Source organism: Euleptes europaea, chromosome 18 (genome assembly GCF_029931775.1).
Source record: "Euleptes europaea isolate rEulEur1 chromosome 18, rEulEur1.hap1, whole genome shotgun sequence".
NCBI lineage: Eukaryota > Metazoa > Chordata > Lepidosauria > Squamata > Sphaerodactylidae > Euleptes > Euleptes europaea.
This window is the reverse complement of record NC_079329.1, coordinates 17,128,795-17,156,244: the sequence shown is the minus strand read 5'-3', so window position 1 is coordinate 17,156,244 and position 27,450 is coordinate 17,128,795. Positions and strand designations below refer to the sequence as shown.

Sequence of the window (27,450 nt, the reverse complement as noted above, 5' to 3'; positions counted from 1 at the left end):
GGAACACCAGTAGTAATTCCTGGTTAATGCTCCATAAATTATATAATGTATGTATGTAAATTATATAATGTATGTATGCTGAGAAGAGACAGCAATTGTTTTGTGTGCGTGTGTGTTTTAAACAAATATTTTCCCTATGCATAGTGGATGGTGACAGTTGTATCTAAGGAAAGAATTTTTATTAGTGGTTTTTTTTTTTTGTATAGGCCTGTATAGATCTTCAAAGTCCGACACTCTAACCATTAGACTATAATGGTTCTCACAGTCTTGCAGTTTTTCTAAAAGTTGCCCAGGCTGTTGTATGGATAAAGGCAGTGATTGTGGTTCATTGGTAGAACATCTGATTTGCATGCAGAGGGTCCAAGGTTCAGTCCCTGGAATCTCCAGTTAAGGGAGCCAACAGTAAGTGATATGAAAGACCTCTATCTTAAGACTGGAGAGCTGCTCAGACAAAGTAGATAATACTGGCCTTGTTAGACTTACGCAGTATCAGGCAACTGCTAACCTGCTCCCTCTCCCTATTCTCCATCAGTTGTGGCCTGTGAGAGAACAAGGTCTAAAAGGTACCCTTTTCCATGAATTCCATTCTCCTTGCCTTGTGGAACTGGCAGGCTGAGCTGTCACCCTGACAGCAGCTTCAGTATCATCTTTTTCCAGACATCCACAATGCAGAGTACCATCAGGTAAGTGCCAGCTTGAAAATATTGAAGGTCCTCATGTTTGTATGTATGAAACCAAAACCTTGTGGGAGGGATTGAAATTGAAATGGGGGGGGGGGAGTTACCTGTGAAATTCTTTTCCTTGGGATGGACACTTGTAGTTTTGCAAAGAATTTCTTTTAAGTCTGTTTGTTTTCCGAATAATTTCAGAAGTATGTAAAATGAATGTACTTTATTTAAATAGTTACAATACTAGATAAGTGTTGTGGACATTAGGAAATATAAAATGTAAACAAAGATTGCTAGGAAATACAAAGGGCAACAAATACTAATGTGAAACATGTTTGTATTTCTAAGTGACTTCTATAGCTGATTCTCTAAGGAACAGTAAAACCACCATCCTGGCCTTTTCGCCACCAAAAAAATCCCTAATACCAGGGTGGTTGACTTTTTGAACAGGGGTCCTGCAAGATGTATTGATGCCCTCAGCCCTATTGTAAAAACTGCATTGAACTGTGCAGTTGTAAGTCTGGCAGGAGAGTCCATGTAAACTGTTTGTTTTATTTCTGGGCAGATCATTCTTCCAGCCCCTAGCCCAAATTAAGCCTGGAAAAGAGACAGCAGAGAAGAAGCAACCGGAAGACAAGACAACCCCTAAAAAGTGAGTTACCTTGAGCCATGGGATGGTCTGTGGACAAAACTGTGTATTTTGAACCTCACCTCTCCATTCTTTTTATACAGTATGAGAGAACTGGGATGTCAAATTTTGTACCATATGCTACCAGATTCTGCATATTCACAACAAACCCTGTTTGTGTGTAGAGTGCACACAGCCTACCTATTGTAGTCAGAGTTGCTCTTTGCTTTCCTCTAAGATTGTTTAGTTATATTTTCTCCTCTATAAAGTCATCTGAGATAGTTACAGTTGGAGACATCATGTTGACTGAAATGGCTTTAAGGGTAGAGAGCATATTCTTGGAAAGACACAGCAAACAGGTTTTTGCATCCCTGTTGAAAATCTTACAGTGCCATATTGGAGGATCTGCATGTGTGCCAAAAGGAAGATTTGTTTCTGATTAGTGTAGGGGGTAGGTTAATAGAAGCAGTTTAGAAATGTCTTAAATAAGAAAGCAAACAAACACTAAAAAAATATTGTTGAAGGCTTTCACAGTCAGAGTTCATTGGTTCTTGTAGGTTATCCGAGTTGTGTGACCATGGTCTTGGTATTTTCTTTCCTGACGTTTCGCCCACAGCTGTGGCAGGCATCTTCAGAGGAGTAACACTGAAGAGAGTAACACTGAGAGTAACACTGTGGGCGAAACGTCAGGAAAGAAAATACCAAGACCACGGTCACACAACTCGGATAACCTACAAGAACTAAAAAAAATGCATTTTGAAAAGAGAGTCTCTGAGCAACTATTAAAAGTATGCATTTCCAGTGGTTGTGGAAGACCTAAAATGATGATAAAATTTGTTGTTACTCATCCTTCCAGGGAATTGCCTGGTTGGGAGGCCTTATTGTGGGGAAGGTTAGTGCTTTGGCTAGTGAAACATGAAAGTAGGAAGATCTGAAGTGTGAAGCATCCAAAAAAGATGTATGTGGATATAATCACTCATTGTCTGCTTAGGACTGTAGTGTATGCCTGCTAAACTTTTAAAATACATTGAAGTACACTTTCAATTTATTCCAACTCATGGAGTCCATAGACGTTTTAGTAGCGAGTATTGCTTTTGTACTCAGGTGGCTCTTTGTGTATGGAGAGGAAAGGGGTAGAGGCCCCAATGATGCTGTTGTTAAGTGTTACTGTTTTTCAGGGAACCAATACATTCTGACCAGTTGGTGAATGGTACAACTGTCCATGAAGATACCTCTGAGAAATGTGTAGCCAAACAAGCCACTCAGGTCCTTAATGGTGGAGGTGAAGAAGATTCTGAGAAACCAGGAGGAAAGGATACAAAGCAGGTAGGCCCTTTCCTGTTTTGTCCTGATCGCTGTTGAACTAACCAAATAGTTGTCAATTTTCTAACTCTGTAGTGTAGATTTTTGCCTTCTCTTCCTGAAGTGGGAAGGATTATAGTTCTAGTTTGGTTATAGTCTCAGTTTCCCACAATTTATCTTGGTTGGGAATTATGCAGGCCTCCTTCTGGAACCTACATCAAATATCTTTTGTAATGTTTCTTCTTTTCCTTATATAAGTTACCCCTCGTGGAGAATAACCCTAAAAAAGACCTACTCAGAAGTAAGTCCCATTTTATTCAGTGAGGCATGCTCCCAGGAAAGTATTCTTAGGATTGTAGCCATAGTTTTCTTATTCAGCCCACTTGCAAGAATGCAGCACCTTGATTGTGGGTTGTTCCTTCTGTCCTCACCTTTTGACCTTGCAGCTGTGCCTTTTTAGGAACTGGATGGTGTTCCTGAGGAACAGACACCTGTAGAGAACATCTCCCCAAGCACCAGCCCAGTTGCCTCTAATTCACCCTCACCTTCCAGCATCCCCCGGCGCAGAACTGGTATGTACTCACCTTTTTTGGCTCTCAGGCAAGACAGGGATTGTGAGACTTGTCTTTCTCTTCACACAAGACATTAGTGAGGCATTTATCTGGATCTTTGATCTTCTGTTTAGAAGATCTTTGATCTTCTGTTTAGTTAGCTGCAACGATGGTCCTGAATTTAGTCATAAGGCAGCTCATATCTCAGTGAACTTGCCTTCCTCGTAGGTTCAAGCAATAGAAAAGTGTAATTTCAGCTTGATGTTCAACATGATTTACCTCTGCCTTCAGCTCGTAAGCAGCTCCCTAAACGTAAATTGGAGGAAGATGTCGGCAGCCAAGACGGCGGGATGCAGGAGGAGCTGTGTGCTAAAAAACAGAAGACAGACGATGCTGGAGAAGGTGAGTGCTTTCTGAGGGCTGGTTGAAAGGCTGGAGAAGGATTAGGACATAAAGTGATAAAGAGAAGAAACACTGGCATTCGGTGATGTGAGTGGGTAGCAGGGTGGGAATACCGTCCCTCCTGAAGGTGAGATGTGATTCCTGCCTGCAAGGTAGTGGTGATAGCCTGGAGGAGATGTGTAGGGGCAGTCATTACAGGCATAGTACTACTCCATCTCTTCCCATTTTTAACTCTGCTTGGATCTCTTTACCTACTAAAAATGTAATGTGTGCAGCTGCCTTTACATCCAGTATGTAAAGTTTGCTTCGATTAACAAGAATCTAAGCTTGGATTGCCTTCAGCCCATCGCTTGGCCTCCCAGGCTCAGACATTGTTCCCTATACCCTTGCTTCAGAGTAGGAACCTGTTGCCATCTTACTGTGCAGTTCTATGCAGAGTTACTTCAGTCTAAGCCCTTGATTTCAGTGGGCTTAGACTAAAGTAACTGAATAGGACTGTGTCGTTAGACACTGCCTAGGTCAGAGGCAAACATTTTGTAACCTTGCATTTAGGTGGGGTGTGCTTTGTACAAAAAGAAATCCAAGCACTTCTTTATAGTCTGCTGCATACTTGGCACCTGCTCCTTGTGTGTAGGCTCAAAAGAGGAGCCAGATGAGAAGCCAATGGAAGCGGAAGATGTGAAAGATGAGGATTCTAAGATGGTTGAGGATAAAGCTGAGAAAGAAGAGGAAGCAAAGGAAGAGAAGACACCGACACCCTCCAAGCCACCCAGCAAACCTATCTCTAGTTTTTTTGGTGAGTATAAGGGAGCTGTGGCACTTCTTGTGTGTCTAACAGATCTCCAGTAGGAATGTTCTGTGGAACATGTCCACAGCTGGATATATTCTCTCGTTCCACCTGGAATTTGCTATGTGACGTATCTGAAAACATGAGAATTTATTAAAATACTTCTAGCTAGCTTGGTAGTGGAAAGAGACTAGGAAACATACATGCAGATCTGAGAAAAGGCAATAATGTGTGAAAGAAAGGATGTCTTCTATGCCAGCATCCCACTGCACAAAGGGAACTGATACTGGGAGACCGGCATACTGTGGGTGAGTCTTGCAGGGCTTGAAAACAGTCTCTGCTTTTGATACCTTAAAAGTGGGGAGGGTGTTTGAAGAGCCTGGCTCACAATGGGATCCTTCCAAAGTCACAGATGCCCACAAATTCATCAAGCCTCCAAAATGTGAATTCTGCATTCATAGGGAAAGTGCCACATTTGTCCCCTTTCTCCCATGGTAGCCCCTAGGAAAGCTTCTGTGAAAGCAGAGAAAAAACAGACACCTTCAAGGAGGGAAAATACGCCTGCACAAAAGAGCCACAGTGAAGTCAGTAGCCATGAGTCTGGCAGCGCAATTGGAAGGTAAGTGATGGATGCCTTTTGGGGGGGGGGGTGTACCATATGTGAGAAAGAGAAGCTGTAAAAGCACTTTGTCTGCACAAGAAATAGAGTACAATAGCTGTAACTGTTTATTGTTAAGGGGTTCAGGGATTGCAGGCTAAGTTTTCACAAGCCTTGAACTTTTTCTGTCACTTTGTGTGTAGAGAAACTGGTACAGATTGCTGTTTATCCCAAAGTAGAAGCAACCCCCACCTGCTATTCTTATTTGTCTTATTTCTTTCTTGAACAGGACATTCATTCAGCAACTAAATAAGGCAGGCAGGTTTACTGGCATTGCCAACACTAGTTAAAATGTAGTGGGCTAGGAACTATTTCCAAACTGTTTTAGAATTTACATGATAACCACTCTTCAACTAACCAAGCCTCTTTCCTGTTTTCATAGTTCTCTCAGCTCGTCTCCCACACTTGCCCCAGCAGATTATAACCCCACTAAGAGCAACTATCATCCTGTTCATGATGCTTGTTGGGGTTCTGGACAGAGGTGAGTGTAGCCAAGGTGGGGATTTATCTGGCTGTAATGCTCAGCCATTGCTTCCATGTGGTTTTTGCAGTCTGAATTGCCACCCAGACAGGAGCTGCTAAAATGATCCAAAACTGTAGTGTGTATAGCTTACTTGCTCTGGGTCAGTGACCCGGGAGGGGGGGTGGCTTTCTTCACAACATGTCTTAGCTTACTTGGTCCAGTCATAGGTTAATTACCTTCTCTCCACTTGTTTACTCCATGACCTGGATTGATGACGGCTGGAAATTTTGGCATACAGGAATGAACCTCGGGATGCTCTGATTCTGTGATCCCCACTTCCCTGTAAGGACGAGACAATATAAGAGTTCTGAGGAGAAGTCAGTGGGCTCAGTGTGTTTCTGCTGATCTCTGTGGTTTTGCTTAATAGCCCTGAGTTACTGTCTTACCTCTGTTTCTCCCAACAGGGTACCGTATCTGGCTTTGGCCCGTACTTTTGAGGAGATCGAAGAGGAGTCTGCCCGGTAAGCTGACTTACTAGAATCTGAGATAGATATAGTCTTTTCATTCTATCCTGCCCTTTAATCCATTAATCACTATATTACTCTTTTTTCCAGGCTGAAAATCATAGAGACTCTGAGCAACCTGTTCCGCTCTGTGATTGCTCTGTCTCCTGAAGACTTGCTGCCTTGTGTATACCTTTGCCTCAATCAGCTAGGCCCTGCATATGAGGGTCTAGAGCTGGGCATTGGCAAAACCATCCTCATGAAAGCCTTGGCTCAGGCCACAGGTGAGCTGGACCAATTTATATTACTTTAGATGAAAATGCTGTCAGGCAATTACACCAGTAAGGCTGCCAAGTACCTGAAAGCTAACAGCGTTCACAATTAATAGTTTTGTAATTGAGAAAGAGCATTCTTATATGGTTCATGAACATGTGGCCCTTCCTTACCCCTAGGTCGGCAGCTGGACCAGATCAAGGCAGAGGCAGCAGAGAAGGGAGACCTGGGTTTGGTGGCGGAGAGTAGCCGCAGCACCCAGGGCACCATGTTTGCTCCACCCAAGCTTGGTGCTGCTGTTGTCTTCAGCAAGTTACAGGCAATTGGGCGTATGACAGGGAGCTCTGTAAGTATTGTGTGAATGAGCCTGGAAGGTCAGGGGACAAAGCCAAAGGGAGTGTCATTGAGAGAGGGTGTCCGGGTTTCTTCTTTGCCTGTGACAATGTTCAGCTTGTCCCAAACTTTGATATAACAGGTCAGATGTGCTCAATTTGTCCCAAACTTTGATATAACAGGTCAGATGTGTTCAGCTGGTCCCAAACTTTGATATAACAGGTCAGATATGATTTCCTGCTCCTGACCCCAAGACTGTGCAGTGTAGTGCTGACCTTGGGGAGGCAGGGATGCAACGATTCTCAAACCAAACCGAGAGGTGGTTTTTCCTAAAACTTTGTGGTTCTCACTGCTCTTGCTACAAAGGTCCTGCAAAACAGTTGGGAGGAGTGGGAAAGAGTCCTTTGGAGCCAGCGTGGTGGTGTGGTTCAAAGCGGTGGACTCTGATCTGGAGAACCGAGTTGGTTTCCCCACTCCTACACGTGAAGCCAGCTGGGTGACCTTGGGCTAGTCACAGTTCTCAGAACTCTCTCAGCCCCACCTACCTCACAAAGGGTCTGTTGTGGGGAGGGGAAGGGAAGGTGATTGTAAGCCGGTTTGATTCTTCCTTAAGTGGGTAAAGAAAGTCGGCATGTAAAAACCAATTCTTCGTTGTCTTTAGGGGAATTAAGGTTGTAATAATCTTTGGAAGCAGAGCTGTAAAAGCATCTGTCTGAATCTCTCTGTCGCATGGATACAAATGAATGTGGGGGAAGAGCCTTTTATTGTGAACTGGCTATCAGTATATACCGCTGGAAAAAGTTCCTCTAGCATATGCAAGCTTGGGGAGGGGACGTGGCTCAGTGGTGGAGCATCTGCTTGGCATGCAGAAAGTCCCAGGTTCAATCCCTGGCATCTCCAGTTAAAGGGACTAGGCAAGTAGGTGATGTGAAAGACCTTGACTGGAGTACCTGGAGAGCCGCTACCGGTCTGAGTAGACAATACTGACTTTGATGGACCAAGGGTCTGATTCAGTATAAGTCAGCTTCATGTGTTCCCTTTCTCCAGCCACTCAGGATGCATCCCAGCTCACTCCCTTTTCTTTCCCCTTCAGTCCATGAACAAGAAGATTGACATTATCAAGTCCTTGTTTGTTGCTTGCCGTTGCTCGGAGGCCCGCTATGTTGCTCGGTGAGTATGATATGCTTTCATTTTATGTGGCTGCTCTCATTATCCCAACCCATCAAGAACTTTATATCCTTCTACTTAGATTTGTTTTTTTTTTATCTCACACTTCCTTCAAGGAGATCATGGTGGTGTACACGGTCTTTCTCTCCTTCCAGCAGCCCTATAAGGGTAGACTGGGCTGTGAGATAGCGGCTGACTCAAGGTCACCAGTTGAGTCTGAGCAGGAATTATACTGGGGTCTCCCAAGTCTCTCTAAAGCTCAATTCGTTGCACCATACTAGCTGTTCAAATTTTTTGTTTAGCAATTCTCAAGAACTTTCCTGAAACCCTACTGTAGTATAGAATCCTAGAAACGTAGAGTTGGAAGGGATCTCCAGGGTCATCTAGTCCAACCCCCTGCGCAATGCAGGAAATTCACAACTACCCCTCAAACGTTTCAACATGTGAAGAAATGTATAAGCAGTAAATGAATCCTTCCTGTGTATACCCGAAATGTTTTAGATCCTTACTCACAGGAGAACATGGAGCTGCCTTGTACTGAATCAGACCCATGGTCTATCCAAGTCAGTATCATCTCCTCAGACTGGCAGTGGCTCTCCAGGGTCTGTGGCAAACGTCTTTTCACATCTCCTACTGCCTCATCTTTTAAGCTGGAGATACCAGGGATTGAACCTGGGACTTTTTGCTTGCAAAGCAGTTTATTTAGCAGTCTTTTCCCTACCTCTACATGTACCTACTGGGTTATTTCCAGCATGTAGCACTTGGCTTCTTTGTCCCCATTCATAGTTCCTATTCAACAAACACAGAGCCGGACCCTTCACTGCAGCCTTGCAATGTTCTAATGAAGTCCTTTGTGCGTTACAGGTCGTTGGAAGGGAAGCTGCGGATTGGGCTAGCAGAGCAGTCTGTCCTGTCCGCCCTGGCCCAGGCAGCATCGCTCACGCCTCCAGGACAAAGTGAGTTCAGAATGCTGCTAGAGGACGGCATTAGTGTGTGTTCATTGGAGACTTAGTGGGGAGAGTTAACTGGTGTGCTGCACCTGGGTATAGTTTCCCTGGCAGCCTAGTGTGAAAATGTGGTGGCAGTGGAATGTCTGGATGCTGTGTACAGGGGTTCGTGGGGAGTCTGGTGCGATCTACTTGAGAGGGGTATTTGAATTCTGCAGTTAGCCACAATAAGCATCGTGTCTAGGATTCCAAGCATAGGAATGCAAGAGCAACTTTGCTAGAGAGCCAGCATGGTATAGTGGTTAAGAGCAGCAGACTCTAATCTGGAGAACTGGGTTTGATTCCCCACTCCTCCACATGAAGCCTGCTGGGTGACCTTGGGCCAGTCATAATTCTCTCCGAACTCTCTCAGTCCCACCCACCTCACGAGGTGTCTGTTGTGGGAAGGGGAAGGGAAGGCGGGGAGGGGCTGTGGCTCAGTGGTAGAGCATCTGCTCTGCATACAGAAGGCCCCAGGTTCAAGCCCCGGCATCTCCAGCTAAAGGGACTAGGCAAGGAGGTGATGTGAAAGTCCTCTACTTGAGACCCTGGAGAGCCGCTGCCGGTCTGAGTAGACAATACTGACCTGGATGGACCAAGGGTCTGATTCAGTATAAGGCAGCTTCATGTGTTCAAGGCGATTGTAAGCCACTTTGAGACTCCTTAAAAATAAAGAAGAAGCCGGGTATAAAAATCAGGTCGTCTTCTTCTAGATCAGGCCTGTCTTATCTATCATCCTGTTTCCCTACAGTGGGCAACCAGATGGCATCTGACAGCAAGGCATGGAAGCCAAAGCCTCTCCTGTTGTGCCCACAGTAACTAATTCAGTTTCTGAGCATGGAGGGTTAATTTAGCCAATTCTAACAAATTTGAGGGCTGGATGTTTTTTGTTGTTTTTGTTTGTTGGTTTTTTTACCATATCTCAGCCTAACAATAGATCCTTGTGCTTGCACAGTGAAATCATGAAAATGCAAAATATGTACTTTCCTGATAGTGGGAACCTAACATTGCAGAGCCGAGGAAGATGGTGACTTACACATGTGTGTATTCTTTCCGTGAACAGAATTCCCTCCAGAGATTTTGGATGCTTCAAAGGGCAAATCTGCAGAGGCACGCAAAGCCTGGCTGGATGAAAGAGCCTTGATTGTTAAGCAAGCCTTCTGGTTAGTAACATTCTATAACCTCTTTCCGGAAGTTCCCACACCTTTGTTTTTAGAGGCTGCAATAGCTGAAATTCTAAAGAGAATGAGAGTATCCAAAGGCCCTTCTGAATCCAGCAACCTGGGGTATGAACTGGGTTTGGGATTTGATGCCTCAGAACAGCCACCCACAGTAGCAGGCTATTCTGTTTGTTTTTCAGTGAGCTGCCAAATTATGACACCATTGTGCCTGTCCTGCTAGAGCATGGGGTAGAGAGCCTTCCTCAGCACTGCAAGATCACACCAGGTACCTGCAGCATTACAGGGATTGGAAGGCAACTGATGTAACAGGAATGTGAGCCCAGAATTATGCATGAAATGTTATGCAACATAGAATATGGATTTCTAAAAATCTTATGCTTTCATGTATTTTTTAAATTGTAGACCTCATGATTATTAAAAGGTAAAGGGAGTCCCCTGTGCAAGTACCGGGACATTACAGACCCATGGGGTGACGTCACATCCTGACGTTAACTAGGCAGACTATGTTTATGGGGTGGTCTGCCTTTGCCTTCCCCAGTTATCTACACTTTACCCCCAGCAAGCTGGGTACTCATTTTACCAACCTCAGAAGGATGGAAGGCTGAGCCAACCATGAGCCAGCTACCTGAAACCGACTTCCGTCGGGATCGAACTCAGGTCGTGATCAGAGTTTTAACTGCAGTACTGCAGCTTACCACTCTGCACCATGGGGCTCTCATTATTATTGGGTTAGATTTAAAAGAGTGTAGATATTTCCTATGGAGAAAGCTCCATTGACCTCTTGGATAACATGCTTTCTAATCATTTCACCTAACTACATGAATTGGCTATTTTCCCACTATCTTTACTATTCTTTCTTTCGCTGCAACTTCCTGCCAGGAATGCACACCAACATAATGTGTTTCATGGCAAAGCTTGCACATAGAATGTATTTATGTGTAATGAGATGTTATGTATACATTTATAGAAAATCACCCTCAAAAAAAGCTTAATCTCTGCTCAAACTAGAAAACCTACTTGGGCAAGAAAATATGGAACATCCTTTACCCATTGAACATCCTCCCTCACTGTTTTATGTGATCTGAGTCCTGCACTCTGCCTTGTTGTGAGCTTAGTTGCTTTATCTTTCTAACTCAGAGACTGGGTTTTGCAAGTCTTAGCCTCATGAACCTTTCTATGCAGGGATCCCATTGAAGCCAATGCTTGCCCACCCAACCAAAGGCATTGGGGAAGTCTTAAAGCGTTTTGAGGAAGCAGCTTTCACTTGTGAATACAAGTATGATGGGGAACGGGCACAGGTAAGAATATGTGGTGCAGGCCCATTAAAGGGAAGCTCCTGTTCCCCTTTCCTCTTACAGTTCAATACTCTTTCCATCCTTGCAGATCCACATCTTGGAGAATGGGGAAGTTCACATTTACAGCAGGAACCAAGAGAATAACACATCCAAGTATCCTGACATTGTCAGCCGTATGCCTAAGGTACGTAAGTTTTTGAAAATGTAACTTGAAGGGTGGGGGACAGAAACCAGTGGCATCGCTATCATGAATGAGGCTTTTATTGGGGTAGAGTTACTGAGGCTGGGATCTTTCTGCAATGAGAGTTGTGGCTAAACTGAGCTCTCTCCCTTGTCCAGGTGAAAAAAAGCACTGTGCAGTCATGCATCATAGATGCAGAGGCTGTGGCCTGGGACCCAGATTCAAAACAGATCCAGCCCTTCCAGGTACTGACCACCCGCAAGCGCAAGGTAAGCTTAAACTCTCACCACGGCATTGCTGTACGGAACAATTCCTTGAGTTGTTTGCTCCTGACTTTTTCTTTTTTCTTGGACTACATCACAATACAGTGAGACAGATTAATCTCAGAGAGGGTTTTGAGCAGTGAAAATTATTGCTCGAAGTACAATGCCCACTGTGAAGAAATTAAGGGGCACTTAGAAAGGCTAAAGCTGATGCAGAATTTTAAACCCATCGGACTAGCTCAAACGTTCATGCAGCTATTTTTGTTGTTGTATTGAACTATTGTTGTTTTAATGATGTTTTAACTTTATAATGAATGAAAGGATATTGCTGTTCCTGCCGCTGTTTGTGGGGGTGTTTGCAAAAGATCCCTGAGGAAGATATAAGCTAACAAGCAGAAATATATGAAAGAAACTAGGAATGAAAATAAAACTCCCTTGTGTTCTGTCGTGAAAATGTTGACGCCCTCGACTTCATCCATATCTTCCAGGATGTGGACGCTGCAGAGATCCGAGTGCAAGTGTGTGTGTACGCGTTCGACATGCTCTACCTCAATGGGCAGGTAAGTATAGCCATTCTTCCTTGACTATGCCTAATTGTTGCCTTTAGTCATAATACTGTTTCCAGTCCCACCTGCCTTATGCAGCTTTCCTGTTTTCCTGTTTCTCTTCTTTGCCGCCTTCCTCACCCCACCGGAGTCCCTCTTCAGCACCTGCCTTTTTAATATATAATTGTGTTTTCCATCCAGTCTTTGGTCCGAGAACCCCTAGCCCAGCGCCGTACTTTGCTGCTTGATTCTTTCACTGAGGTCGAAGGCCAGTTCCTCTTTGCCACCTCCATGGATACTAGCAACACCGACGAAATAGCAGATTTCCTGGAGTGCTCCATCAAAGGTATTTTGGAGGGAATGGGAGCACATTCGTGGCTTTCCTTCCCCTGTGGTGGTGTAGTGGTTAAGAGTAGTGGTATGGAGCGGTGGACTCTGATCTGGAAAACCGGGTTTGATTCCCCACCACTCCACATGAGTGGTGGAGGCTGATCTGGTGAACTGGATTTGTTTCCCCACTCCTACACATGAAACTAGCTGGGTGACCTTGGGCGAGTCACACTCTCTCAGCCCCACCTTCCTCACAGGGGGTCTGTTGAGGGGAGGGGAAGGTGATTGTAAGCCGGTTTGATTCTCCCTTAAGTGGTAGAGAAAGTCGGCATATAAAAACCAACTCTTCTTTGTCGTCTTCTGTATTATTTCCTTATGACCCCAGATGCAATCTTCTGTATTATTTCCTTATGACCCCAGATGCAAGCTGAATCCAAATTGTACTAGGGAGGGGATAGAGTAATAAGGTGATTTTTTTTTCTCTTTCAGACTCATGCGAGGGGCTAATGTTGAAAACGTTGGAAGTGGATGCCACATATGAAATTGCAAAGAGATCCCACAACTGGCTGAAGGTGAGAATTGAGTGCCTGGGTACTGAAACGGCTGGTCACTTAATACAGGTTAAGTATCCCTTATCCGGACATCCGAAACGATCCAAAAACTGGATGTTTTGAGCCGGCGTGCAGGCATTACTCACAGAGATGTGATTCATTATATCCTGTCTCATGATCATAAGTTGTAATACTGGAAGCACCAGACATATTGACTGGGGAGGGTTGGGTAGAAATAAAATAAAATAAATGAATAAATAAAATGGCTGCTGACTAATACAAGTTTACTGCTTGTACCTGGAGATGAATTATTCCATTTCTTCTTTCTTTTATGGATACCTATTTCCTGTTCCAGCTTAAAAAAGATTACCTGGACGGTGTTGGGGACACACTGGACCTGGTGGTGATTGGTGCTTACCTGGGCAAGGGCAAACGTGCAGGCACCTACGGAGGCTACCTCATGGCTTGCTACGACGAGGAAAGCGAAGAGTTCCAGAGCATCTGCAAGGTGAGACATCCCCAGGCTCACTCCCAACATCAAGAGCATTTGGGCACTTACCTCCTGTCTCGGGGAAATTTATGGTTCCATTAAGTACACCTAGCCTGACAAATAGGGACTGCTGTGGTTGGGATTATTTGGACCTGGCTGCGACTCTGAGAGAGAGAAAAGAAGAACTAATGGATGGGTTGGTTGGCAAGAATATGTAGGGGGAGGGGGTGGCATTTGCAGAATAAAACTGATTGGTTTGCACTTCCTGTACTGTGGTCAGCGGGTGTGTTTGCCAGCCCTGCCAAGGCAACACTCTTCAGAGCAAACCGCTGTTTGATTTCTAACAGCCATCCCTCCCTCTGCTCTCAGATCGGCACTGGATTCACAGACGAGAACCTGGAGAAACTTCATGCCTCCGTCAAGGTGGGCCCTCTTCTCTGCTTTCACAGGGCATCCTCTCTGCCAGGGACCAGCAGGTGCCCTTCCCCCTCACCCTATCCCCAGTATCTCTGCTGGCAGGCATCATCTCAGCCAAGTCTCTGGTGAAGCTGTTCCCAAACTGTGCTCCACGGAGCACTTGGTGCTCCGCGAAACATCTCCTAGTACTCTGTGAAGAGTTTGGAAAGAAAAATAACTGCTGTCATTCGGTTTAGTATATAGGTGCTAGGTGAAAATTAGCGCTCTGTGACTAATTTCTCCCCTGAAAAGTGCTCCATGACTCAGAAAGTTTGGGAACGGCTGCTCTCATGGAGAGGAGAGCACCCCATGGTCTGAACCACTGGAAAGGCACAAGTAGGGAGAAAATGTTCTGATTCTCATGGCCAAACAGTGATAGCATACCCCACCCTCAAATACTCCAATCATCAGATTTTTAAAAATGACTAAGTTATGTTGGGGAGCATCGAGTACACACTCTTTGCTGTGCTGCCATGCAAATACTACTCATCCTAGTCTGTCTTTTGCAGGACCACGTGATTCCACAGCCGCGCCCGTACTACCGCTGGGGTGGAACAGTTGAACCTGATCATTGGCTAGAGGCCCAACATGTCTGGGAAGTGAAGTGTTCTGACTTATCCATTTCTCCTGTTTACAAGGCAGCCACTGGTTTGGTGAGTGACTGATAAGCTAGTAGGAAGTGGTACAGATGTAGACAGAATTCTGCACTAAACATTCCCAACTTTGCAATATGGATTTACTACCTGGTATTAGCATATCAGATTTTTATTTTTGCTCCATACACCTTGTTAACTGGCCTCTTCACGTTATAATTCTATTCACAAATGCGCAGTGTGTTCTGAATAGGCTATAACTTTCCAAGACTGGTTTTGAGATTGCAGTGCAAAGTTTTGCATACTTTGGAAGTGGAGAAGGTAAACAGTAGATATGGTAATGAAAGGGACGAAAAGACAACATTGGCATATAAATCATTTTCTTTCTTTTCTTTCTTTTTAAATATTTTATTTTCAACCATGCTAAAGATGTAATACTGGGGGGGGAATTTGGATTGAGGCTTAGCAGTCATTTGCACAGTTGCTGTACTTGCAACCAGAGCTGCCAAAATTAAGACAAGTTTCATTAATATGCAGTATGTGCTGCCACAACGATGTGATATAAAATGCAGATTACATACTGTCTTACCACATATTCCAGTTTTTTGTGTTTAGAACTAAATTGGTAGCCTTTGTTTTAATTTTACAAATAATGCAGTTATTGTTACGGACAATGGCTGCAACATAAATATACCTCTATTCACAGCTAGTGTGCCTGAAATTAGGGATTTGGTTACTAGATAGCATATGCTACACTATTTGCTTTACTGTGCGCTTGGTCAGTCATTACAACAGTGACTTGCACAAAAACCTGTTAAACTGGAAATCCTGTGCCAGTTTTTCAGATCTTGATCACAAATGCATTTCATAGAATCATAAAATAGAATCATAGAGTTGGAAGGGGCCACCAGGGTCATCTAGTCCAACCCCCTGCACAATGCAGTAAGTTCCAAACTACCTCCCCCCACACCCCCAGTGACCCCTATTCCATAACCAGAAGATGGCCAAGTTGCCCTCCCTTTCATGATCTGCCTACGGTCATAGAATCAGCATGGCTGACAGATGGCCATCTAGCCTCTGCTTAAAAACCTCCAGGGAAGGAGAGCTCACCACCTCCCGAGGAAGCCTGTTCTACTGAGGAACAGGCTTCTCCATTGTGGTTCTCCACTGAGGAACAGGCTTCTCCAATGTGGTTCTCCATTGACACTTACGGTTTATGTGTAGACGTTTATGTAGATATAGATAAAAATATTCCTGCATCCACTGTATTGCAGTATCTGAATTGACTCTGAGGCCATCATATAGCTTAACATAGAATGGTTGTAGAAAGGCCTTACAGTGATCAGTGCGCCCAAATCCTTCTCTCTTGACTAACTTGTCTCTGATTGCAAAAGCTGGAACTGGGGAGGCAGCTTGAGAGCCTTTGAGGCAACACTTTCTGTACCCGTCTCAATATAACACCTGTGCACAGGGCTGTTGGGAAAGAAAATTACCTGTGGGTATGGAACTATGCAGTGACAAATAACTAGGTATTGCAGGACTCTGTCCGAGTTCTATGATCAAATTGTCCTTCTGCTGTAGGTGGATGAGGAAAAGGGAATTTCTCTACGCTTCCCCAGATACCTTCGCATCCGAGAGGATAAGAAACCGGAAGAGGCCACCGTCAGCACCCAGGTATAGAGGCGGGTAGGACATGAAGTGTGGAATTACAGCAAAGAGTACACTGACAGCGTTCCACAGCTGTGCACAGAATAGCTTCTAACCCCTTTTTTTTACTGCCTTTGTATTGTGTGTGTGTATGTGCATGCCATCAAGTCACAGTTGACTTATGGCGACCCCAGGGTGGGGGGGGGGGTTCAAGGCAAGAGATGTTTGGAGGTGGCTTGCTATTGCCTGCCTCTGCGTGGGTTGAGAGAGTTCTGAGAGAACTGTGACCAGCCCAAAGTCATCCAGCTGTCTTTATGTGTTAGAGTGGGGAATCGAACCCGGTTTTCCGGTTTAGAGTCCGCCACTCTTAACCATTACACCATGCTGGCTCTGCCCTTGTATTAATCACTGGTAATTGGGGATGGGGAGTAGAATTACATTATCATATCCCATTTGGGACTGGGCAATATTTGCTACTGTGAAAATGCTTCAAAGCAACACGACAGGGATAGTAAGGGACCACCCTTCTCAAGGACTTATGACTGATCTGGAGGGTGATGGTAGGGAGGGGCTGTGGCTCAGTGGCAGAGCATCTGCTTGACATGCAGAAGGTCCCAAGTTCAATCCCCGGCATCTCCAGTTAAAGGAACCAGGCAGGTAGGTGATGTGAAAGCCCTCTGCCTGAGACCCTGGAGAGCCACTGCTGGTCTGAGTAGACAATACTGACTCTGATGGACCAAGGGTCTGATTCAGTAGAAGTCAGCTTCATGTTATTGTCGAAGGCTTTCACGGTCAGAGTTCATTGGTTCTTGTAGGTTATCCGGGCTGTGTAACCGTGGTCTTGGAATTTTCTTTCCTGACGTTTCGCCAGCAACTGTGGCAGGCATCTTCAGAGTAGTAACACTGAAGGACAGTGTCTCTCAGTGTCAAGGGTGTAGGAAGAGTAATATATAGTCAGAAAGGGGTTGGGTTTGAGCTGAGTATTGTCCTGCAAAAGTAATGTGCTAATCATTGTCCTGTAAGTATCAAGATAATGTGCTAATGAGGGTATGGTATGTTAATATGGAACCATTGTATCCTGAAATGATCTGTTAATGTGTGTAATCCAAAGCTAATCTGCATGGCTATTGTTGAATGTTGTCTTTGTTAGTCTGGAGGTTTTCAGAACAGGAAAGACACTGAGAGACACTGTCCTTCAGTGTTACTCCTCTGAAGATGCCTGCCACAGTTGCTGGCGAAACGTCAGGAAAGAAAATTCCAAGACCACGGTTACACAGCCCGGATAACCTACAAGAACCAATCAGCTTCATGTGTTCATCTGTGTCCGGTAGAGATAAGGGTCTTAGGGCTGGTATGGCACAGTGGTTAAGTGTCAGACTAGGACCTGGGACATCTGAGTTTGAATCCCTGGCTCAACCATGGAAACCTGCCATGTGACCTTGGGCCAGTCATAGTCTCTCAGCCTAATCTACCCTCACAAGGTTGTCGTGAAGATTAACTGGAGGTGGGAGGAAATGATGTGAAATCTGTTTTGGGTCCCCAATCTGGGAGAAAAGCAAGCAGGATATTAATTAAAAATAATAATAAGATAGCAGTTTTTGGTATGGCATGGAAGCCATGGGAATGGAGATTGCTGCCCACAATATGTTTCTCTGGTTGCAGGTGGCTGAGCTGTACCGAAAGCAGCAACAGATCCAAAACCAACAGACAGTGGAAAAAGGCGATGACGATTTTTACTAGTAAAGGTGCTTATCTGGTTGGGCAAAAGGTCTCTTTTCTGCTTCTTCCTTGGGATGAGGTTGGAATCTACTTGGGCCTCTATAAGCTGAGACTTATAAATACAGCCTGCCACCTTTTGACGCTTGGGTAGGAGTCCACTGAAACCAGACGCTCCCTTTCACTGCAGGCGCTACCTTATGACGTTCTGCTGCCTCCCCTCCAACCTGCCCAGTGGCAGGCAAGTGTTGAGTTGGTGACAACCTGTTAATAAACTGTTTGGTATTTCTTGACTGGTTGCCTGGTTTGCGGCTTGAGGATGCTTTGCTTCAGCTTTTACTCGCGATTTGACTCAGAGCGGGTGTTTAAAACAGTGTTTATTGGTGCGTAGTTGAGAAAAGGTAGCGCAAAAAAAATGAAGTGCTAGGAAAGCGTACATACAAAATAGCCATCTCACAGCCTTGGGACTGTGACTGGTACCTGATAAGTAGGGGAAAGGGGGAAAAGATACTAACCCCAGACAGCCTATCCCCTAGAAACCCCAATCCTATTGCCAAAACTGGCTAACCTTGGGCCTCTCTTACCTCATCACTCTCATTTTCATCCAAATAAAATCCATTTACCCTTCACCCTGTCCTACGCAGTTTAGTAGCCCCACTTGACTCTGAATTTGTCTTGCACAGTTCAGATACTAGCCACCCACATATCACATAGGCTACTGATTCCCAATGCCTCCCCAACGTTATTCCTACATGCTTCCTCCGGTCTTGTTCACATTCGGTGCCCCCCCTTAAGTTTTTTTTTTCATTTGAGGGGGAAACAAAAGAGAATTGGGGTGCAGCTCCCTGCCTCTAAGGGGTAGTACGTAGGCGCTGGCTCCGCGCCTTATAGACCTCAATAAGCAGGTCCTTGACATATTGGATCTCTCTCTCGATAGATTCTGCTTTCTCGCGTAGCTCGCGGTTGCGTGCCTCTAGGACCTGGCACTCATCTCCCAGCGCCTCGTGTTCAGCCCGTTTGCGCTGACGGTACCGCAGGGCCGCTGTTTTATTCTGGTCCCGCTTCTTCTGGCGCCGGTCCCCCTTTGGTGGCAGGGTACGCGGGCGTTGTAGTGGGATAGGTACTTCATTGCCCTGCAGGGGAAGCTCAGCGGGCACATCTCTACCATAGAGCTCTAACAACTCTAAGCAGCTCGAATCCAAGGTCTGCAAGGGGGCAGATGCGCTGTGGTGCTCGAGGGGTTGGAAACCATCGCCAAAAGGGAAGTGGAAGTTGTTCCCGTCGGAAGGGGGTGTGCTGGGAGCTACCTGATCAGGAGAGAGCGACTCCTCCAAGAAATAGTCCTCCAGCTGCTCCAACTCTTTCTTGAGCAGCGAGGCCATGGCCTCCAGGTCCGGAGTCGGAGGGGAGGGCAGGGAGAGCGGCGAGGGCTCCCCTGACACACTCAGGAGCGTGGCCAGGTCCGTGCGCTCCGTCATCCAGTCTGAGTAGCCATCGCCTGCAGACGAGCAGGAGCAAAGTCAATGGTGGGCAGACAAGCAAGGGCCCAGAGCCTACACAAGATTGCCTAGCACACAAATTTCGCCCCCCCTCCCGTGTTGTATGTAAAAAAATGGGCAGAAAGACAGAACAGAAATGCTTCCCAATTAGTGGGAGCTCTCTCCAAAGTCTGTTATTCTTGAAACATTAACTACCTTCCAGCTTTCAAGCTGTCCTCAAAACCATCCAGGGTTAAAAAAAAAAGTCATCAAACTTGGCACAAAGGGCAAGGGTGGACATTAGAAATTTCAAGAGGTATAACATGCTTTAAAGAACTGTAGACCTCTGCTACGTTTGATTCATTGATTTTCTGGCCGTTGACAAAGCTGCTGCAGTTTTACAAATGAAGTGAATTATATTTCATAGATGTAACTAAACTCTATCCAAAAGTTAATTTCCCTTTGTTCTGTGTTATGAAGGATGATTGGGGAGGGGATGTGGCTCAAGGGAAGAGCCTCTGCTTGGCACGCAGAAGGTGCCAGGTTCAATCCCTGGCACCTCTAGCTAAAAGGACCAGGCGATGTTAAAGACCTCTGCCTGAGACCCTGGAGAGCTGCTGCCAGTCAGAGTAGGCAATACTGGACTTGATGGACTGAGGGTCTGATTCAGTATAAGGCAGCTTCACGTGTTCGTGCGATCTATCTTACATAGGGTGCTTTCACACATACTGAATAATGCACTTGCAATCCACTTTCAATGCACTTTAACGATCGTTTGTAAGTGGATTTTGCCGTTTCACACAGTAAAATCCAGCTGCAAAGTGCATTGAAAGTACATTCTTCAGCATGTGTGAAAGCACCCATTGCGTAAGGGAGACCAGCCTGTCTCCCGCTCCTCCTCAGCCTGCAGACTCTCTCTCCTCCCACCCCCCAGATTTTTTCACCTGTCAGTGGCGGGCGCTCCATACTGAGGGCAAAGCCCTCATCTACAGGTCCGGTTAGCAGCTCACAGTGACCGGCGTGGGGCAGCCGGTGCTTGAGCAGCTCCGGCCTGCAGGACATGGTGCTAGCTGGGAGCATGGTCAGGTCGAGGTCCAGGGTCAGCGCCGCCAGCAGAGACATGGTAGTGATGGTCGTTCACGGTTGACGCAGGATTGGGTTGCGGCAGGCGAGGAGGGGCTTGAGTCCTGCGGGCAGGGATGGCGGCGGTGGCAAAACGAGACCTGAAGGAGGAGGGAAACGGTAAGGCGAGGTGGAAATCCATGCTGCTTGATTTCTCTTGTGATACGAAGGAGGAGTTCTGTTCAAAGTTAGCTATGGGGAAAGATCTGTATATTCCACAGCGGCACCCGTTCCTTGCAGAAAAACACCCAAAAAGGATTCTTATGGCACACTAAAGCCTGGACTATGGATAGCAAAAACATTAGCCTTCGGAATGGTTCCAAAATTACTTTTTGCAGATTTTCAGCAGAGGCCATGACAGACTACTGCTGCACTGACTGCAGATAATATAGTCTCTTAGTCTCTCTCCCCTGCCATTCCAACTAGCCTGCAGGAGAGCGATATGCAGATATACAAAAATGCCTCAAATCGATTCAGCACTTTTGAGGGGTTCCAAGTGTTTCACACATTGTCTTAATCTAACAACGTCCCTGTAAGGAAGGACAGTAATAACACTATGTTCTAGATCAGTGGTTCCCAAATTGGCCACTACCACCCCCTGGGGGGCGGTGGGATTACCTAGGGGAGCACTAAGAGGAAAGAGGGCAGCAGGGGGGCGCTAGAGGTGGGGCCCTTCAACTGTGTCGTTCCCTAATTTACAATAGCTCAAGCTACAGCACCATGCTGGCAAATCTGGTGGAAACTATCAGAATTTTTTCCAGACTTTGAAGAGCTGGTACCACTGGATCCAGTTCATCAGTTTTGCTGAATAAATTTCAACTAAAGTTTTAATTTGATTTTGAACAGATGTGCGATTAGTTGTTAGGAGTTTGCATGACTCACTAAAGAAGATAATAAAATTTCAAAACACTATTTTGAATAATGCTTTTTATAGGGTAGGGGGCGTTGGGGTTGAGTTTGTGGAACCAAGGGGGAGGTGGCCCAAAAAGTTTGGGAACCACTGGTCTAGATAATGGGTTATGGCGGGGGTGCTTTTCCACGGTCACTGTCTGGACGGAGACTCCTGATCACAGATCTCATCCTCTCCTGCCAAAGGGGGGAGAAATTAGGGTACAATCCTTGTACCCTAATTTCTAAGAACTATTCCATGCCCCCCACGGTTTGTGCTGGTCTTTGCAACGCTGCATGAGCGCAGCCCCTGCGAGACAGCTGGAATGGAAAAACCCTCTCCGTTCCCCAGGGGGTACAGCCGGAGCCAAGCGAGTTAGATGGGTGCCGCCCCTTCTGCTTTCCATCCCCTCCCTCCGCTCCTCGTGCGCTGTCACGGCCGCAACCACAAGGGCGGATCGGCTTCTCCCAGTGGACTTTGGCATCAAACACCTGCTTCCCCAGGCCCCAGAACAAGCTCACCTGGTCTGGAAAGGGAAAGGGGGGGGAAACAAGACCGGCCCTACTGTCAACAGGGGGATCGCTGCTGGTGCGCCACACATAGTGGCGGACTGGGTCTAAAAATATTGGTTGCCAGGAGGCAAAGGGGGCCCACCCACAACTATAAGGCTAGAAAGGGGCAAGAGTCCAGTAGCACCTTAAAGACTAACACAAATATTTTCTGGTAGGGTATGAGCTTTCATGAGCCACAGCTCACTTCTTCCGATACTAAAAGAAGAGAGCTGTGGCTCACGAAAGCTCATACCCTACCAGAAAATATTTGTGTTAGTCTTTAAGGTGCTACTGGACTCTTGCCCTTTTTGACTACTGCAAACAGACTAACACGGCTACCCACTAAGAAAATATTTATGTTAGTCTTTAAGGTGCTACTGGACTCTTGCCCTTTTCTACTACTGCAGACAGACTAACACGGCTGCCCACTGTGAACTATAAGGCTATAATTTCATTTTTATAAGAAATTTTTCCAAAAAAAAAAAATACATAAGCGGAAAAAAGGTGCAATTAGAATTTTAGTTGCAGACAGTCAGTATTGGAACTTCTATTATATTTTCAAGATACTAAAAGGGCATTCGCATGTTTAACATATTCCCTAACGTGGAAGGGGGCCCCCTTGCCATGGGGCAAGCGGAGCCCCTGGCCAGTCCGCCACTTGCCCGCGCATCTAGGGCCGCTTGGAAAACCCCACCCCGCACGGCCGCGCTCGGGGTCTCTTTCCCTCCCGGGGCTCGCCCAGCCCCAACGACAACCCCCCCTTCCCTGATCCCCAAAACCCACCACCCCCCCGAGTCCTCCACTCACTCCATGTCGCTGGTTTGGTTGCAGCGCGCAACACACGCTCGCTGGCTTCGAGATGGGCGCGGGTCTAGAAAGCCATGTCCTCGATCTCGCCCCCGGGCGTGCGCGTCTCTCCGTGCAAAACGTCTATCTGGGGTCCGTGCAGAGAAGGGAATGAGTCACGGCCCGGGTGGAGTCCCCCTATATGGCCGCGCCGCCTTCCCCGGCCGCAGCGCAGCCCCGGCGCGTATCCATCCTCCGGCTCTTTCCCCGGGGGTTTCGCTCTTCGTTGAGCATGCTCGGCAGGTGAAGTGGGGGGGGGGAGGAAGTCTGGCGCCTGTTCACACACCCCTCCCCAAAGGCGTAGAAAAGGGCAAGAGTCCAGTAGCACCATAAAGACCAACACAAATATTTTCTGCTAGGGTGTGAGCTTTCGTGAGCCACAGCTCACTTCTTCGGATCTGAAATAGAAAAGGGCAAGAGTCCAGTAGCACCTGAAAGACCAACACAAATATTTTCTGCTAGGGTGTGAGCTTTCGGGAGCCACAGCTCACTTCTTCGGATCTGAAATAGAAAAGGGCAAGAGTCCAGTAGCATCTGAAAGACCAACACAAATATTTTCTGCTAGGGTGTGAGCTTTCGTGAGCCACAGCTCACTTCTTCGGATCTGAAATAGAAAAGGGCAAGAGTCCAGTAGCACCTGAAAGACCAACACAAATATTTTCTGCTAGGGTGTGAGCTTTCGGGAGCCACAGCTCACTTCTTCGGATCTGAAATAGAAAAGGGCAAGAGTCCAGTAGCACCTGAAAGACCAACACAAATATTTTCTGCTAGGGTGTGAGCTTTCGTGAGCCACAGCTCACTTCTTCGGATCTGAAATAGAAAAGGGCAAGAGTCCAGTAGCACCTTAAAGACCAACACAAATATTTTCTGCTAGGGTGTGAGCTTTCGGGAGCCACAGCTCACTTCTTCGGATCTGAAATAGAAAAGGGCAAGAGTCCAGTACCACCTTAAAGGCTAACAAAAATATTTTCTGGTAGGGTATGAGCTTTCGTGAGCCACAGCTCACGAAAGCTCAGACCCTACCAGAAAATATTTGTGTTAGTCTTTAAGGTGCTACTGGACTCTTGCCCTTTTCTACTACTACAGACAGACTAACACGGCTACCCACTGGGAATTATCTCCCAAAAGGCAGAGGTGGTGAATCTCCAATAGCTTTGGTCCTGGGCAGTGCCGGTTTTAAGTATAAGCTAAACAAGCTATAGCTTAGGACACCACTCTCTTGGGGGGGCCCCCAAAAATTTAAAGGAAGTAATAATTATTTCACTATTCACAGCGGGTAGCCGTGTTAGTCTGTGTGCAGTCGTAGAAAAGGGCAAGAGTCCAGTAGCGCCTTAAAGACTAACAAAAAATATTTTCTGTAGGGTATGAGCTTTCGTGAGCCACAGCTCACTTCTTCCGATACGAAAAGAAGAAGTGAGCTGTGGCTCGCGAAAGCTCATACCCTACCAGAAAATATTTTTGTTAGTCTTTAAGGTGCTACTGGACTCTTGCCCTTTTCTATTATTTCACCATTAATATACTTCTTCTTCATTGTATTTCGGTTCAACAATTACTTTGATAAAATACATATTCTGTTACGTGCAAATGGCTTTCGATACCTATTAGGTCCATAAATTACCGTATAGCATATATGCAGCACAAAAAAACAGCGACAGTTTGTTGTTGACAAGGGACAGCTGGACATATAAAGGGCCCCACTACCTTCAATAGCTTAGGGCCTCATCAAACCTAAATCCGGCCCTGGTCCTTGGAATCCAGACAAATAGACAGGTGTCGTCGGTGGTGCAGAGGGGACATCTTTGGACATCTTTGGAGGCAGCCCTGTCACCTTAAATAACTTTCTTGTTATTAAGAGCCTGGAACATGCAGTGGAGGACTGGGTCTAAAAATATTGTTTGCTAGAAGACAAAGGGGGCCCACCCACAACTATAAGGCTATCATTTAATTTTTATTTATTTTTCAACATATTGTTTAATGTTTAGGGGGGGCACTTCGCTTCATCAGGGGCGCATAGGGCCCACTTGCCATCGGGCAAGCTGACGCAATGGCCGGTCCGCCACTGGGAATATGAATGCACACCCCCCCCCACTCAAATTGCACTTTAGATTTAGGCCTGGCTCAGTTGGGAAGCTATGCCCACCCACTTCCAGAACTGATAAGATATGCCTGCCTTCTTCTGGGCATTGAGTAGGGTTGCCAACCTCCAGGTACTAGCTGGAGATCTCTGCTATTACAGCTGATCTCCAGCCGATAGAGATCAGTTCACCTGGAGACAATGGCCGCTTCAGCAATTAGACTCTATGGCATTGAAGTCCCTCTCCTCCCCAAACCCCTCCTCAGGGTCCGCCCCAAAAACCTCCTGCCGGTGGCGTAGGGGGACCTGGCAACCCTAGCGTTGAATAGGGGGTCGCTGGGGGTGTGGAGGGGAGGTAGTTGTGAATTTCCTGGATTGTGCAGAGGGTTGGACTAGATGACCCTGATGGTCCCTTCCAACTCATATGAGTCTTTGAATGGTATTACACAGGGGAGGTAGGGTTGCCAACCTTCAGGAAGTAGCTGGAGATCTCCTACTATTACAACTTATCTCCAGCCGGTAGAGAGCAGTTGCTTTTTTTTTGTAAGTGTTACTTTCTGTTACGTGTCTGTTTCTAGGAATAATGTTAGCTTCTGAGTTTCACTGAGTTGTTTGTCAGGATGGACATAAAAGAGTAAATTGAAACAGAAGTCCCAGGGCAGCTTAAAAAGTAACAAAACGTATTCCAGCAGCATTCTATTAGTCTTTTAAGGTGCCACTGGATATCTGTTTATTTTTGCTTCAACAGACTAATATGGCTACCCTTCTGGAATTACTGAGTATAGAAAAGTGACCTGCCAACCAAATCAGTTTCCCCTCTCTTTTTTACACAGGGCTGCAAAAATTTAGCCGCACCATGAGATAGGATTTCTTCCTTCCCGTTGATCATTGCAGCTTCTACTGAGAAGTTCAAATATATTCCGTGATTTATTATCCTTTCCTGTTTCTCTCCCTCGGACAACCCTATAAATGAGTTGCGCTTAATATTCCCATTTTGCAGGTGTGTAAACTGAGGCTGAGAGGAAGTGACATGCCTCAGAAGGTCTAGTGAATTCATGTAGTACTGAAGCTTGAAAGGGCTCCAGTCTGTTCATCTGGCCCCGCATCTCTAATTTGGGAGAGGTTTGTTCCCAACAGAGATTGGTCCACTGACTTCCTTCAGAGTACCACAAGACATCGCCAGTAAATTAAATGCAACTTTCAAATGTATTTCCCTGTGACTGGCACCTTTCTCTGCAGCTATGGAAGGGCACACACACACACCTCGTTTGAAATAGCGTACAAGCTTCGGCTTTTTCCTATATGAAATTGGGGCGGTTGTTCCCATTATTTGTCAATTCTTGACCCGTCATCCTACCAGTGTAATTCACAAAGCAAATAAAACAATATTTGAATTACATTTACCTTATTTTCGAATAGGATTTTTGTATAAATGTAAAGGGATATTTTATACATACGCACATCCTGAGAAAGAGGACTGTGTAACTCAAACGTCTGCACACTACGTGTTCAGTCCTAGCAAAGATGGCAGCTTACTTATCCTTGTGAATTTTGTGCCAATGAAGCAACACAGCTGCCTGTTTTATCCATCTAATGTGAAACTCCTGAACACAATCCTTTCTGTACAGCACCTACTATATAGATGGTTAAATGATATTCTTAGTTGTCATACTCTGGCCCCAGATTGAGAATGCAACCCCATTCTGCTCTTTGGATATTAATATTTGTGCTTGCCTACGGTTCCCAGACATTAGCAGGACTATTTTACCAGCGGAGAGCGCGCCCAGCAGAGGCAACAGCGATGCGGCCGATTGCAGCAGGGTTGCATCAGCTGTGGGTGTACTAAGTCGGAAGGAAATCTCTGATTTCAGTTGCCTCTGATGAACCAAGGGTGTATGTGTGCTATGATTGGCTTCGGGAGCTGTCTGTCTCAAGTGCGGCGGCGAATTCAGTCCCACCTCTTACAGCTGACCCCTTGGGCTGAGACCAGAGTCACGAGTGAACAAAATACATTGGAGGGACTCCTTTTTTTTCTGAGCGTATTTTATTTACACGAGTTGCATTTATTTTATTTACATGAGTTGCATTTATGTTATTTACACACAGCAGGCTTTTGCATTGTCTGTCAGGCAACTTAGATAAGCATTTGGTACGGTGCTGAAGAGAGTCAATCTAAGAGTTGCAAGGACAATAAGAGAAAAAAGGAGGCCTGTTTATTTTTTACCAGACAAACAGGGCTACTCTTCTGAAACTAGGTAGGAAAACTCAATGCACATATTGATATGATATGTGTAGGGAAGTTATTGAAAGCTAATTGTTTGCAACTAAGAAGTAGTAGTCGTAGTCCTTTCAGGTTTATCACACCAAGATACTGTTGTCCCTATGACTGCCATCCATTTGTAGAAATTTGACCTGTACCTAGGGTTGCCAACCTCCAGGTACTAGCTGGAGATCTGCTATTACAACTGCTCTCCAGCTGATAGAGATCAGTTCACCTGGAGAAAATGGCCACTTTGGCAAT

The 27,450-nt window shown here is 45.8% G+C and overlaps 2 protein-coding genes across 2 annotated transcripts; one reads left to right on the top strand and one right to left on the bottom strand.

Annotated features, from left to right (window-relative positions):
- Positions 1-532: 532 nt before the first annotated feature.
- LIG1 (DNA ligase 1) lies at positions 533-18,045 on the top strand. Its single transcript, XM_056863049.1, has 26 exons — positions 533-683; positions 1,234-1,320; positions 2,475-2,622; positions 3,059-3,170; positions 3,441-3,551; positions 4,186-4,347; positions 4,837-4,957; positions 5,379-5,477; positions 5,924-5,980; positions 6,074-6,246; positions 6,415-6,581; positions 7,662-7,738; positions 8,600-8,691; positions 9,785-9,884; positions 10,082-10,167; positions 11,085-11,200; positions 11,286-11,381; positions 11,537-11,647; positions 12,130-12,201; positions 12,388-12,532; positions 13,006-13,088; positions 13,423-13,575; positions 13,927-13,980; positions 14,523-14,666; positions 16,188-16,280; positions 17,916-18,045. The coding sequence occupies exons 1-26, from the start codon at positions 667-669 to the stop codon at positions 17,991-17,993; spliced, it is 2,754 nt and encodes a 917-aa protein (XP_056719027.1). The 5' UTR covers positions 533-666; the 3' UTR covers positions 17,994-18,045.
- A 766-nt stretch (positions 18,046-18,811) lies between these two features.
- On the bottom strand, positions 18,812-22,893 carry ATF5 (activating transcription factor 5). The gene is made up of 3 exons (XM_056863048.1): positions 22,817-22,893; positions 20,392-20,670; positions 18,812-19,467 (listed from the first exon to the last, which is right to left on the bottom strand). Exons 2-3 carry the CDS (start codon positions 20,567-20,569, stop codon positions 18,821-18,823), a joined length of 825 nt encoding a protein of 274 aa, XP_056719026.1. The 5' UTR covers positions 20,570-20,670; positions 22,817-22,893; the 3' UTR covers positions 18,812-18,820.
- Between the last annotated feature and the right edge of the window lie 4,557 nt (positions 22,894-27,450).

Bases quoted from the DNA above. Each gene is read 5' to 3' on its own strand.
- LIG1 (XM_056863049.1), top strand. The intron at 3,552-4,185 runs GTGAGTGCTTTC...CCTTGTGTGTAG, and splicing joins GACAGACGATGCTGGAGAAG to GCTCAAAAGAGGAGCCAGAT. The intron at 5,981-6,073 runs GTAAGCTGACTT...TCTTTTTTCCAG, and splicing joins ATCGAAGAGGAGTCTGCCCG to GCTGAAAATCATAGAGACTC.
- ATF5 (XM_056863048.1), bottom strand. From the start codon at position 20,569: ATGTCTCTGCTGGCGGCGCTGACCCTGGACCTCGACCTGACCATGCTC. The intron at 19,468-20,391 runs GTGAAAAAATCT...GCTCGTCTGCAG, and splicing joins GGAGCGCCCGCCACTGACAG to GCGATGGCTACTCAGACTGG.